Source organism: Opisthorchis viverrini, assembly GCF_000715545.1.
Source record: "Opisthorchis viverrini unplaced genomic scaffold opera_v5_106, whole genome shotgun sequence".
NCBI classification, from domain to species: domain Eukaryota; kingdom Metazoa; phylum Platyhelminthes; class Trematoda; order Opisthorchiida; family Opisthorchiidae; genus Opisthorchis; species Opisthorchis viverrini.
In genome coordinates this window covers 934,405-948,546 of record NW_008751768.1, presented here as the reverse complement: position 1 = coordinate 948,546, position 14,142 = coordinate 934,405, and the positions used below count along the sequence as shown (strand labels likewise).

At 45.4% G+C, this 14,142-nt stretch overlaps 2 protein-coding genes across 2 annotated transcripts in view; one reads left to right on the top strand and one right to left on the bottom strand.

Moving 5' to 3' along the window:
- The window catches only part of T265_05763 (hypothetical protein), a gene marked incomplete at both ends in the record, with an annotated part of 39,940 nt that overhangs the window by 17,787 nt on the left and 8,011 nt on the right, over positions 1-14,142 (bottom strand). Inside the window, 4 exons of the mRNA XM_009170843.1 lie at positions 4,391-4,994; positions 9,257-9,685; positions 10,422-10,531; positions 13,466-13,549. Of these exons, the coding sequence (XP_009169107.1) occupies positions 4,391-4,994; positions 9,257-9,685; positions 10,422-10,531; positions 13,466-13,549 (1,227 nt within the window). The remainder of the gene's footprint in view (positions 1-4,390; positions 4,995-9,256; positions 9,686-10,421; positions 10,532-13,465; positions 13,550-14,142) is intronic.
- The window catches only part of T265_05764 (hypothetical protein), a gene marked incomplete at both ends in the record, with an annotated part of 15,006 nt that continues 5,441 nt past the window's right edge, over positions 4,578-14,142 (top strand). Inside the window, one exon of the mRNA XM_009170844.1 lies at positions 4,578-4,941. Coding sequence (XP_009169108.1) covers positions 4,578-4,941 — 364 coding nt within the window. The remainder of the gene's footprint in view (positions 4,942-14,142) is intronic.

Below are 14,142 nucleotides of genomic sequence, written 5' to 3'. Positions count from 1 at the left end.
GCAGTTAGAAAGCGCGTTTTCGGTTGTGTAACGGGTACTTCCATTGAAGAATGTGTCCAGCACCAGAAGCTGCGTTCGTTGGGACACATGTTACGTATGCCGAACCATCGTTTGCCGAAGAGAGTACTGTTTTCCATGCCCAACCCTTGACTTGGTAGAGTGTGAAGAAAATCGCGAAACGCTGGGGTGCTGTCGGTGCTACTCACCTTTCAGGATGGGGACCGCGTGATCCTCACTGTGCCTGGTTGGAGACACTACAAGATATGGCTGCCAACCGATGTCAGTAGCGTTCTTGTTGTCAGTTTCTATCCATATTGTCTGAGTGAATGCCTGGGGGCGTAGGCACCTCAGAATGATTGTTTTGAGCTAGCACTAAGTCCCTTCCGCGTCCACCTTTACTCTTTTCTTTACAATAAGGCTTTCAAATAAGTCATGGTTGTACGGCAGTGAAGCATCGGTGTTGAACACTGATGTCATACTGTCGATGATGATAATGATGATGCGGCAGGATTGGACTCGGTACCTATGGACGTATGGTGTGTATGGAACGATTGCTTCAGCTATGTGCTTTTATGCATCATCAACTTCCGAAATAGCGGAATTTGTTTGACCACATGGTATCTTCCAAAGGCGTGCCGACTACAAACTCAAATTGATCGCATTATCTTCAGTTACCAATGGTGCGGATCAATAACTGTCACTAATTCTGGAACACATTTGTGGGTTCCGACGTCATGCTCGTCCGGAGTCGCTCCTCCCTTCGTTTTTCAGAGCCACGTAAGGTAACGACAAATCGGTTGGAAAATGAGATCCGGATGTCTCTTCAATCTGCTTCAATATCACATGTAAATTTATACTCGGAGGAGATGGCCACGTCTTTGCATGGTGCTGGGAGTTTTGCCTGTGTTACGACGCTTCCAGGCACTCAAGCATTGGATATATGACCAAACAGTTGCACTGCCTACATTTCGGTCCCGAACATAAATGAGCCCGACCGGTTACCAGATATCGAGTGAAAATGGGCGTGCGAGCCGACCGTGAAGGCTGGTAGGAAAGGCGAGTAATACGGCCGCGCATCTGCCTACTGCGCAGCGGAATCATGGTGAAACAGTGCCGTATGGGTTAGTCCACACGTCGGAATCACGTCCGACCACATCATGTGCTGGAGGGAGGGTCAAAAAGAACCCACCTGGGCCCGCCCGATGGCCCAGGCACTCCGTACACAAGCGCACACATGGCCATCTACGACCAACCGACACGAAGAAACAAGCGCTCGATGTGGGTATGCAGGAGACACACTGGTTGGATGAGAGCAGATCGACCATCAAATACGGTCACAAGCGAATGCTATAAATAGAACGATGTATTTGCATTAATACAGATTTTCTGGCCGACTTCTTGCTTTCTGACTGTAACCCGGTAGCATCAGGGAAGACGAAGAGATACAACAGAGAGACAAAGAAATGGAGAAGTCCCAGGAAGCCTGGGATGGCCGAAGATTATTTCAATCGATCCGTGCGATCAGTCCCCGAAAACCGCCCGTGAACAATGAACAATGAAGAACCAGAATACAGCGACTACCCAGAATGACAGAGAACGCCTCGAACGTTGGGCCAAATACTCTGAACAACAGTTATCGTGGTCACCAGTCACAATTCAATTGGAGCCTACAGCTGACGTAGAACTCTGGACGGTAAACCAGGAGCCCCTAAAGTTTCGGAGGTTCATGACTCCATACGTTCTCTCTAGTGCCACCGAGCTCTTTGTCCGGATTACCTCATATCGACGCTTGCCTCATCAGCTTACCAGCATTTGACGAAAAACACGTTCAGTTGTAGCACATTTTCGGTGCTTGCCATGGCATCCGAAGAAAGCACGAGTGCTGGGATACTGCCAAGTTGCCCAAGCCTAGACAGGGGAAATCGAAAGGTAAAGGCCGGACCTTCCGGTCAGAAAATTCGCACTCTAACCACTGAGAAAAGGAGGCTGTTCCAAACAAATTAGGAGTCCGTGAAAGTGCTCGTTTTCAAAAAAAGGTCTCGTAGTGAGTGTGGAAACCTCAGGTGGAATCAGCGTAACCCTGGTTGTAACGAGGCTGTTGGCATCAATAGTGCTTCGTCTACATACAGTGGCTCGTGAAACACTGACTCGGGAGCAGCTAGCAGGATTCCAATATGGTGGGGGTTGAGTTGACAACATCTTCACACTCTGCCGGGTGCTAGGATAACGCCATCAGTATAAAACACCAACAATTTTCAAGACACATTCGACTCAGTTGACCGACACATTGCCCAGCAAGGAATGCACAATAAGTTCTTTGCATTTTCAGACTGCCGGACGTGTGAAGGTATACGAAGAGCTCTGCAAAAGTGCTTCGTACACACAGCAGTGCCCGTCAGGGGTGCCCACTTTCTCCATCGTTTAATTTCATGATCGATGAAACAACGAGATAACGGTGGAAGGTTTTCAAAAACCTGGTGTTCAAATAGCATGTGACGAAAAAATTGTTGATATGGGATATGCAGACGACACAGTTCTTACCTTCGAGGAATAGACGACCTAGGTGTCGTTGGATGGACCAGCTAAAGTCAACCCGTCCTTCGGCAGGTGCTTTTCACTCAGAGTGTGAGGTCACGCTCCTGGACATGCAGTCACTGAACACACTTAAGTACCTTGGAAGAGTTATTAGCCCCGATTGTAATGTGGCAGATGAGGCCAATGCACGGATCTTCAAGGCTCAGGGCGGGTTTGCTGATTTGCGATACCTATGGCGTCAAAGGGGCATATCCCTGAATCTCAAGGAACTCATTACGCAATAGCGCGGTTGTGAGACCGGGCCTGTTCGAGCAGCGGAACCGAGACATCTTCAGGTCTTCGGTAACCATTGTCTCAGAAGCATAGTTCGTGTGGGTTGATATCGGGGAATCCGTAAAGAGGCATTTAGAAAGCGAGTTTTTGGCTGTGCAACGGGAATTTCCATCGAAGAATGTGCCCAGCACCAGCAGCTATTATTTAGGCCATATATTGCACATGGCGAACCATCGTTTGCCGAAGTGAGCGCTCTGTTCCGTGCCCAACTCGGAGTGGCAGGAGCAAGGAGGTGGCCAAACCATCACCTAGGTGCTGTCGGTGCTACTCGCCTACAAGGATAGGCGAGTAGTCTCCACTGCGTCTGGCAGTAGATGCTGCAGGATATGGCTGCTAATCGATGTCAATGACGTTTTTCTGTCAATTTCCATCCAGATTGCCTGAAAGTGTCTGGAATGATTCTAGTAAGCTAGCACTTAATCCCTTTCCTGTCTTCCTTTATTCTTTCCTCCGCAATAAAGCTTTCAAATAAATCATGATTGTACGGCAGCGAGGCGTCAGTGTTGAACACTAATGCCAGGGACAGAAGTTCAATCTGGACGAAATGGAGACAGTGGCACACGATAAGGAATTCCTGGAAGCATGGAGCTCCACAAATGATTCAGTCAGTTAGCGAATCGAAATCAACTCTGTCTGCGGACCGTTATGTGCGAGGGACCGCCAAATCAATGGCATCACTGAGTCGGCCTCGGACTAACGGATCAAGAAACGGGACTCACTGCAGAGGCAAACGGACAAATATTACGATGGAGGGGAAGGGAAAAGTCAAGTACCAAGGTCATAAGCAAATTCACCAACTATAAGGTATGACAACCAACCGGAATGCTCACCCGAACGACCAATGGTCAACCAAGGTCGACCCTGGTGAGCAGATCCTATATCAACCCATGAATGCGTATCCACCACGCACTTCCACTCTCAACGAACTGATGGTGTGACCTCGACTGGTGATGAAACGTATGCAGTCAACTGGCCCGGCGACGCATCAAAAAAAAAAACCTACACATGTTTAAAAAGGATAACCACCCACCATAAAAATGTGGTCCCATATTAAGTCCATCTACTTGAAGGCTAAGAATTCACTCTCCATAGGTGAACAAAGTCCCTAACTACACGATGGGGTTACCAACTCTGGGTAGCTCATGTCAGTCATACCGATCGGATTCTTGAGTGGAGTCACTCAAAGCAAACCAAAGAAAATTAAGGGCTGGTTGCTCCCTTGAACAGACTAAAAATCTTGTTATTTAATATAAACTGACCATACAGAATTCAACCTGTCGAAAGGTTTTCAGAGACCTTATAAACGGTGCTGGGTCAAAAAAACTTCACTACATCTATTGTGGTCGCACCGGATAGCGTATAACCAAAGAGTTCGGCTTGTATAGAAACTTATTCACATGGAGCACGGCGGAATAGGTGGTTATGGAAAGATGTGGCTAAAGATTTGCATTCATACGGACGAAAGAACAACCACCATCTTTCCATAGATCATCACAGATACTGGGGAACACGGTTTACCTACCTCGAAAATTAGAGCAGGAAAATTGAAACGTATGATTCTGGGACCTGCTTGAGCCAAAGTCGACTGCGCCTTGCAAAATAGATTATAGCAAAGACCCGGGTCGTCAGTCCGTGGAATCGGTCCAATGAGATGTAGAACGCCGGCTATCAAACTCTGAACCTCGGCGAATTCATCCGGGTCGTCGAATATGTTCGAACTGGGAGAAAGTAAGCCGGAAATCAAATCGAAAAGACCGTCTAAATCGGCTTCGCTGGTTAAGCGACAGGAGTTATCTGACAAGACTTCATGTATTCCATTGGATGTTGGTGTTTGGGTGTGCAGAGTCTTCTTGACTTGTCGCTGGCGTTGGTCCCGTTCTAGAGTGCCAGCAAGTAAGTTGCAGGCGAGACGACATTTCGTTGTCTTCGGATCCAACAAGGTAACCAAGCGGCGAAACCCAGACATACCCAGAACCGTTCTCAGCTCTCCCATTGCTTCAAAGGGAGCACCGGATAGAGCATTGCCAGAGTGCCCTGTATTCGTACTCATGTGGAAAGGTGAACCGCCCAAAGGTAAATGGAGAAGATTGAGAAGTTCTTTTGAAAGCGGAGAGGCTGGGGCCACCCTATGTAAGTAAAACACAGTGCGGTATAACAGGACCACTCAATAATACCGGTGGTTCGAAATCGTTCCTAACCGGAGAAGATGCGAAAAAATATGCACAGGTTGGAGATATCGTTTTCGTTCTCAACTCTTGTAGGCCGTCAATACTGTTCGGAGGTTCAACTACCCAAGCTACTGAAGATAAGTAGAAGTGTAATCATCACCTTTGTTAGTATGACAACGATTTCGTGCTTCATGCCGTTAGATTATGGAAGCTGAAACCTGGTGCTAAAAATTCAACTTACTGTGCACCAAGTGAATAAGCACTTAAAGTAACCACGACGGAACTAGACGATCATATATATATATATATATATATATATATATATATATGCTCCTGCATTCNATTCCGCACCGCTTCCCACATTTCTATGTGATAAGCCAACCAGTCAAGGGTGAGATGTACGACGATATATGACCAATATATCTGAGCAACATGAACAGAAAACATCAACAGCTGCGAGCTTGTCCTTTGAGGTCTTAGAAGCACTGCATGGGTCGAGTGGAAACTCTAAAAGGATAGCACACAGGCACTCAAATGAATTTGAGTCTTTGAGAATAACCGAGCATTTATCACTCTGCGACAGGGCCGAGAAGTTGAATACGTGGTCAATTCAATTGCAAACCACCAAAACAGTGTAGCTGAATCGGGATTTGTGGCATGATGCTTAGCCAATCAAAGCCAACCCACAAAAACGCGCTTGAAGTAGCAGAGGCGATTACAATTAGATTAAGTAAACCAAATCATCGAAAAAGGCAAGTGAAAGCAGTGACTATAAATTCAATCATCATCAGCAACACAGAGAAAACTGATGCATGTTCAACTAGTGAACTCTCTCTAGAAGAGGCTCAAAGATTAGGCTGAGCACTAGTTGCCCACGCGTTTTAAACAATACTATCCTACGTACTATCCCCCCATCCATATGAACCATTTCTAAACGTACACGTCTTATGTGATTGCATCGAAAACATTGCTGTGTGGAAGAGGAATGGATGGACCGAGTCCTTTTAGCTAATACCGACTGGACGGTACCTCGTAATTGTAAAAGTTTGCCGCGCCCAACTTTCACTTCTAATTCTTCGAAGGATGTGGCTTTCAAGTCGAAAGCTTTTTTCGAACGGTGCCATTCCAATTCTTCGATCAGCAGTAGAGGGACACACAGGACCGTCCTATTGTTTCGATTGTGGGATGCATTGGTGTGGCAGCTCAACGAATGTTCCTCAACGCTTTGTGATTATTAGGGATTATTGTGGAACTTTGTTTAGATATGGTTTCGACGCCTGCTGCCTTAAACTTGCTCAGTAATCTTCTGAAAGCAAGCAGGATGTTGCTTAACAGGAATTCATGCAGACAGAATTTGATAGATAGGAAGCTATCGTGTCTGCTAACCCAACAGTTGCAATCATTGTGATTTGCTTTTATTGTGTCAGGGTTCGGTAGTTAAAGGCAGATCACGCGCCCACATACCGCAGTTCCGTGTGCTCTATTTACTTTGGTGTTACGGCGCCACTCGAATTATCCGCAACAGGCTGGGCACAGTCTTGTTGACACGAAACACACTTTTTATTCAATGTTCTGTAGGTTTGTTTGAGTGTGCGCTACGTAGGATTTGGCGATTTCGGTTTCCCCGTATTGTGGTTAGTGACGTACCATTCATTTCGGAGCTGGCAATGCAAGTTCACATCCTCCGACGCTAAGCAGATGATGAATACGGCCAACTGATATATCGCACCACCGCACGATTGTCATGAGAACAAATTCAATAAGCGGTAAACACAAAACAGTTTAATGCACACAATCTAACCACAGAGTTTGATTAGCACTTAAAAAAACTGAAAAGGCTAAGAAAAAATGTTGGCAGTGTTCCATGGTCTCTAGTGATAGCCAAAACCATTCAATTGCTCTGGATTGACCACGTCCTGCCTCTGCCACTTACGAACTTACAGACATTCATTTTTTGGATGGTTACAAGATAAAAGCACCCCACGGATAACAGAAAATCGAAATTTAACTGAACGGAATGTGGACGCCAATTTAGTTATAATTACAGGAACGACGCTCTCTAAACACAACGGAATGCCAATTACGAAGGAATGGCGTCTTGTACACTTCAAAAAAATTATGGCACATTGAGGACCAACATGGCAACCAGGCCTGTGAAACAAAGACATAAAAGCCATAAAATGGGGTACATCACCGGTAAACCCAGTCATTGTAAGCATATCGTTTGAAACCATAATGGCGTCAACCTGGTAGACGCAGTGTCAGCTGTCCTCGTTGGCACTGTTTTGCACAGGGCGGCCCACCACTATAAGAAGCAGATTTGTGACAGTCATGCTTCCCCATCACCTTTGGGGTAGCCATCTTCCTAGCAGGTCTTTTCTTAGACAGTTAGCATGTTTCCCATGTACCAAATCCTTCGGAAACAGGGATAGTCACAAATAACTGGGCTGCAAGGCCCGGTACACACTCCAAAACTGCAAAGTTCGTAGCGATAGTGAAAGATGGGATACCAGCAAACCTTCACATTTTTCTTCCTTTCCCACAGGACCGGTGATTTCACTAGTCAGGAAGACCGACGATGGCTTCGTCAACCTCCGGAAGCAACGGAACTGACTCACACTCACCTTATTCGTCACCGCCGTAAAGAGAGCAGCGCTAGTTTTTTTTTACCACCGCGAGCATCGTAGACATCCGGTGAGAACATTGAATTAGCCATTCCAATACAGAACTTGTGAAATAAATAACTTTCCCACAAGCCACAAAGCACAGAATGGAAACGACCTGTGACTTGGGAACAAAGTAAAAAAAACCGTGACTAGCCGATCAGCTCATAACGCAACTTTCTTGAAGACAAAGGCTGAAATCTGACAGGTCGTGATGTAGAGCAGAAGTAGCGGAATTCTAGCAGAGGAGCTCAACCGGGTTAAAGTGTGGTGCCTCGATGCCGTCACCTCATGCAGCTAGTGAACTTGCGTTTATTCGTTCGCCGGTACACTTTAAATTTACCTCTCATACTTCCGATTTTATTTTATAGGTTCAGAGGTTGTTTACATGGCAGTTTCCACTGAAAAGGATCCAGCTATGACAACCTTTCGGTCGATGGGTTAAGAGTTTAGAGTTACCCGAGCCTAAACGAGAGACATCGAAAATATAAGGACTGGTTCGAAGCACGCAGCTCTGTGTCAGTAGGTCGGGCATAAACCTAAGAGGCACGTAAAGCTAATGATCCTCCGATAATAGGGTAGTGAAACATGCCTTCCAGTGACGTTATTTTATCTTCCATACGAAATAGTTTTAGCCTGGATGTGTCGTTAGCGGACAAATCACATTCAAAAGACTCGTCTTAGTGCTTTGATAATATCGGGAGGCTGAACGTGCAACCCTGCAAGAAGTGACTTCCCGTCACCATCTTTAAGTATATGGAGGATAATCGGACCACCACCATCCCATTGGGCGCAAAATATATATGGTCTAGCAGTGATGCAAGGCTGTTTCGACTAGTCAGTCTGCAATTTTGGCTAGATAATGACTTCCCTTGTCACACCGAACTTTTGAAGTATTATATATACAACGAAGTTATTAAGTGACTTTCTGGTTAGCACTCCCCTCACTGCATTTACTGTGAGATGCAACTATTTATTTGCAAACACCTGATTTTATCACCAGGAACCATCGGTTGGGCATGCTGATCACTTCATAAATTCGCCCTCGAGTCCACTCACAGCTCATTGTACACCACTTATGGTGTTACGCATACCGTGCGAGGGTTCAATAGAACAGTTCGCCGAACACCCGTGCACCCTTTCCTCCACGAAGGTGCGGCTGCTAAGGCACCGAGGGTAAGCTCGGAGATCGAGTTACTGAAAACTTGGCGAAGCCCGGATGCAGGCTATCAACAAATCAGAGGTCGATTCACACCAGATCGCTTTAGAGACCGCACTGTTTGGAAAATTCAGGATTGTTGGATGTAACTACCAATGACATATTACTGAGACCCTGTGAAAACCTGATCACTCACCATCAGAAAAACAACTCAATAGGAAACTCCGAACACCATCAATTCACGGATCTATCATGGATTCAACTCAAACCAATTGAAAAAATGGTAGCAGTTACTTCGAATAAGATCATAAAAATGGCACACACCAGGTGTTTAGTTGCGTAAACTGAACAATACTCAATAAAACAAAGACACACTGGTCAATAAATATGGAACTCACAGACTAATCCCGAGCTGCTCCAGGCTGTCAGCTGTAGCCTTTAAACAGATGTCAACTAACGACGGCGACTGTTTCGGATACAGGACCATTGCCAAGTAGACCAAGGAAGCAAACATGGCTGGGATATCCTCCGGTGGGAGACCGTGTAGGGTAGCCAAATTAATCAGGGCATGGCGACCACTAGGGATTTGAGTTTCTGGGCCCATTCTACTCAGCCTAATCCGAGCTTCAATCAAATCACACAGACCATCAAAGAATAGTGTGAACAGGGCGGTTTCTGAGTCCAAATTATATTCTGATTCCGGAACTGACTGCTTTCCGGGGGCAGAGTCTTGGTCCGGTGGAACATGAGCGCAATTAGTGGTAATAGCTTCAGGAACAATGAGAGAACGACCACTTGCCAGTTCATTTAGAGCAAACTGGGACAACCTGAAAGAAGATTATAACAACGGGTATTGTGAGAAATAAGACGGAGTCTGAAACGAGGGTAGCATAAAAGTCAGGAGAAAGTCATCTGTAAATTCTAGGATACAGGAATTCCGTAAAACTAGTGAGGTAACGCGTCACAGCAGGTACAAATCGGGGAGCCGAATTCAAATTTGTTTCAGTATATCGTACCCCAAGCTCATAGAGACAGACAAATCAGATCACCACAGGCTCCAGGACCGTCCCAACCGTGGTAAACATAGTTCCGAGGCAACAAAATCCCGAAGGTCAGCACGTGGATGTTGGTGTTCTGGTTGTAATCACGCCTTTCGGAAGTCCACAGCTCTCTTTGAAAGTGTGTTTTCTCCATGTGGAAGGTTGCAAGTGTTGAACATACAATCAATTCTAAGCCGTCTTGTAGAGGTCATTAGAATAGTTTCAAGAGGCATTGCGCCAGCATTCCACTCAGATTGCACGGAATCAGCCGCTGCGATTTTCAGTGTTAAAATGAAAACTGAATGGTAAAAGCAACAGAACCTGTTGAGCCAGAAAAACACCACCCTTCCTTCACACTGATTTGAGTAGATGAAAACCGAATCTAAATGCATAAGACGCCTATCGTTTGGTGTAACGAACTAGACCAACCGGCTAGCGAAAAGGCAAGTACTAGAAAGACACAAGTCTCAACCCTTTAATAATAGGGAGCGAACCGGTACCCACTTGAATGTAACATACTCACCTCTCCACAAGACTGCATATGATCTGCCTGAGCCGCACGCCAGGCTGCAACTGGTTGCACGTTGCCAAAAGCGTACGCAACGTGGACAGATGAAATTCATCGGGAAACACCTGTGAAGGGGGGAATACAGTTTGGCTGTTAGACAACTGGAAAGTGCTGAAGAACAGGACTGTTCCCGGCATCCCCAGTGATAAAGTCAGAGTAAAGTGGACTCTTAAGATGGAGTGAAGATATTCTCAAAGGACCGGTCATATTTGAGCAAAAGGTGTGCACACTTCACAGGGAACTTCTTCAACCAAACATTTAGAATGTTAATCGAAGATGCTAATGCTTTGTATGGAAATTTGAGGCTACACTAAATTATCAATTGCGCGATTACGTGCAAGTGTAATTTTGGCGCCAAAATGAGTGGATGAGGTTCCCGAGTTCAATATCAATCTCCTGATACGCATACTATATCACGCTTCACAATTTGAGTGAACGATTTTGTTCCACATAAATTCACTTTGTCCGAACATCTCGAGTGGTAATTACATCCGAAAGTCACTCGCAAAAAGTAGCCGGGATACAGATAGCTGATTTTGTCCCCAGAGTGCTTACGAGATAAAAAGACAAAGAGGCCCCAGGTATACAGAATGGCAGCTCCTAGATTTTATAGAAAAGGGTCGTTATCCTTAAGTCAAGCTATTCATACCAAGTGATCCGGTGCTAGTGAATTCTCTTCTGATTGAAGACTCAGACGGCTTGTGCGACTTATTTCTGAACGGATTACTTGCAGTTTGTTGCAATACTTGATGGAGTATAACTCGTTTAGGCATTGGCAGATAATTCCTCGAACTTGATGCAGTTGTCAAAACGGCGTGAGTTGCGCAATATGGTATCGTTCAAGGGATACCGAAATGGATACTCAGTAGGGGTGAACTTGTCTCTAGGTATTTAGTAAACTTGCATACCCATGACTGAGACATACTAGTGGATTGTTGTACACCTGTACAGAGCGTATAAGCTTAGTGCCACCTAGATAAACTGGGGTAGGAACTTCATGGCAGGATCACTCATTGAGATGTACTCCAATTAAACAAGAGAAAAAATGACGACTACCAGGAAGTGAACCAACATCGGTTAGTTGCGTGCGTGTTCATCGTGTGCCCAAGCCTCATCACGTCTACTATGTAACACAACTGTGGAATATTTTTACGAATGGTGCTGTGCACCTATCCTGTGCTAACTTTTCGGTCAGCTAATGAGAGTTCGCCGATGCGGCATGGTGGTTTGTCAACAACGTTTGCGATATGAACCGTTTGTTATGAGTCAACCAGTGAATTCCGCCGTGAAATGGGGTAGTTCTTGGGGGTGAATGCGATCATTTTGGAGCAAGGAAGTGTCATCAATTCGGTCCTCAAGTGTAGGTTTCCTCGCAGAATAAAGCAGCATAAAACGATTGGATTGGTCGAAGTAGTCAACCCAGAGGGGGTAACACTACTAACAATTCAATTTACTGACCAGTCAAGTAAGCCAAAGGTAGACGAGTGAACTAGAGTGTATAGAGGTTGAATTTCCTTTCCGGCCTTTACTTGTAAGCAAACACGTGTAGAAGTGAATACGATGGGGCTGACAATCAATCCATAGGCGTCTTGTGGGTTTCGAACCCGGATCGCCATAATGTCCTGCCATTACCACGACAACTAAGTCAGTATCGGGAGCGTTTCTGAACGGGACGCAGCAGCATGAACAGAGCTTCGCATGAGATATATTGATGGAGCGACACAAGAATTTGTGTAACAGTAACGTCAACAGCGCCACATGGTTTTTGTTCGAGAGTGCAGTCAAAGCAGTCGGGACGCCCGGGTTGAATTTGAACCATGGAACTTCCGGTTAGTAAGTTCGCGCATCAACCACTGAGCTATCTCGATCAGGATCCCGTTAGACCATGTGCAACAGAATCCACACCGTGATTAGCCTCGCCGCACCATGATGAGGAAGGGATGCCGATGGTACCGTAATGACTATGTATGGTCACATCGACTCGGCGACATTGCAGTTCACTAAAGATTACGAGGATGTCACCGTGAAGTATTACTATCTAACGTTACTTTTGAGTAGACATTGTTTTATAAGCGAGAAAGATAGGTAGAACGGTATAAGATTTAACAGTCAACAGAACGATTAGTACGAAATTAAAATGCCTTGTCTTGCTATGAATCACAACCGAGCATTTACTTCCACATTTGGTCACGTCGATAAAGATTTCTAGAGAATATATTAAATACTTGGCGAAATTAAATTTTGAATGGGAAGCCCAGTACGAATATTTCAAATAGAAAGACGAACACCCTTAGACAAGATGAGAACCCGTGACCTCTCGAAGGTACTTGGGTTCTTTATCAGAATTATACAAATGCCTGTACGTTGTTTGTACGTGGGTTGGGATACTGTCAGGGCACCCACACCTAGACAGGAGGACGATTAGGGTCCTTTGGCTCAAGAGCCTAAACGCAGCGGTGGTTGGCGGGAAATGCAAATGCACTACCATTTCTACGGAACAAGTCGCCACATGTTCCAAACCCCAACCTGGAGGGCCAGGAGACTGTTCGTCATACCTCTAACCATTGACCAACCTGGTATGAGAGACTCTGGGAGTGTCGCGAGACACTCTGCAGTATAGCTCAATGGATCGCTGAGGTGCGCAAACCGTCACACCACGGTAAGGTCCAGTCTCTTCGTAACGGCATACTGAATTACGAGTATACCGAATCAGTAGTTACAAGAAGTCCTACAACACTGTTAGTCTTGGTTGGATTATCGTCACACACACACACACACATCAACGTGTGACCGTTGAATACTGAGTCCCAACTTCGCTTGACCTCACAACGAGATATAAGTACGTTCAGAACAGGTTCACAAGGAGATTCGATTCAATCGAAGCGAGAGAACGGAGATGGCGATGAATAGGCGTTCGAACAAATTTTGTACAAGCCGAAAGGACATTAACTAACAATACAAACACTAGTAAAAAGAAGTCCAAAATACGGAACGCTCACCTGAATGATGACATCCATAAGATATTCCTGAGCGATCACATCGCGACAAACGATCAGTTGTTCAATGATGGGTGGGAGCACTTGCTGGATAAAATAAGAGATCAAAGCAATGAGACTAAATGAAGGCTAGTAGCAGAGGCACACGAGCACTGAAAGACAACAATAGAACGGGGCATAACACGCCTAATTCCGTCTAGGAATGAGTGGGGCGGAATGAAAAGAGAAAGATGCGGTTCCTGAATAGCGCGTGATATGAAACCAATGAATACTACACAATGGCAGTAAACAGTAGTCTAAGTTCGTCCCGGAAGATAGCGGCTCATAGAAAATTAATCAAGGCGCGATACTAAAACCAGTTAGCGGGGAAAAGTCGAGGTCCTGATTAAGATTTATGGTTAAACTACAGGTTAGATTAACGAAAATATAGAGAAAAATTCTAAAGCGGTGCGCAGTTTGAGTGGCTCCCTTTCGCTTTAGCACCTTGGTTGACATTTTTCAGTGTCTAACGGAAGAGGGGTAGACCAAACTTCTTTTAGAAACACCTCTCTGTTACGGTTCAGTCACGCAGCGAGCAAACAATATGATAATGCGGATTGTGGCAATACTCTATCCCCAGCTATGTTGCTTGATACAGACTCCTAGCACGGCGAATAGTAAGAAGACGAGAACCTCGGACA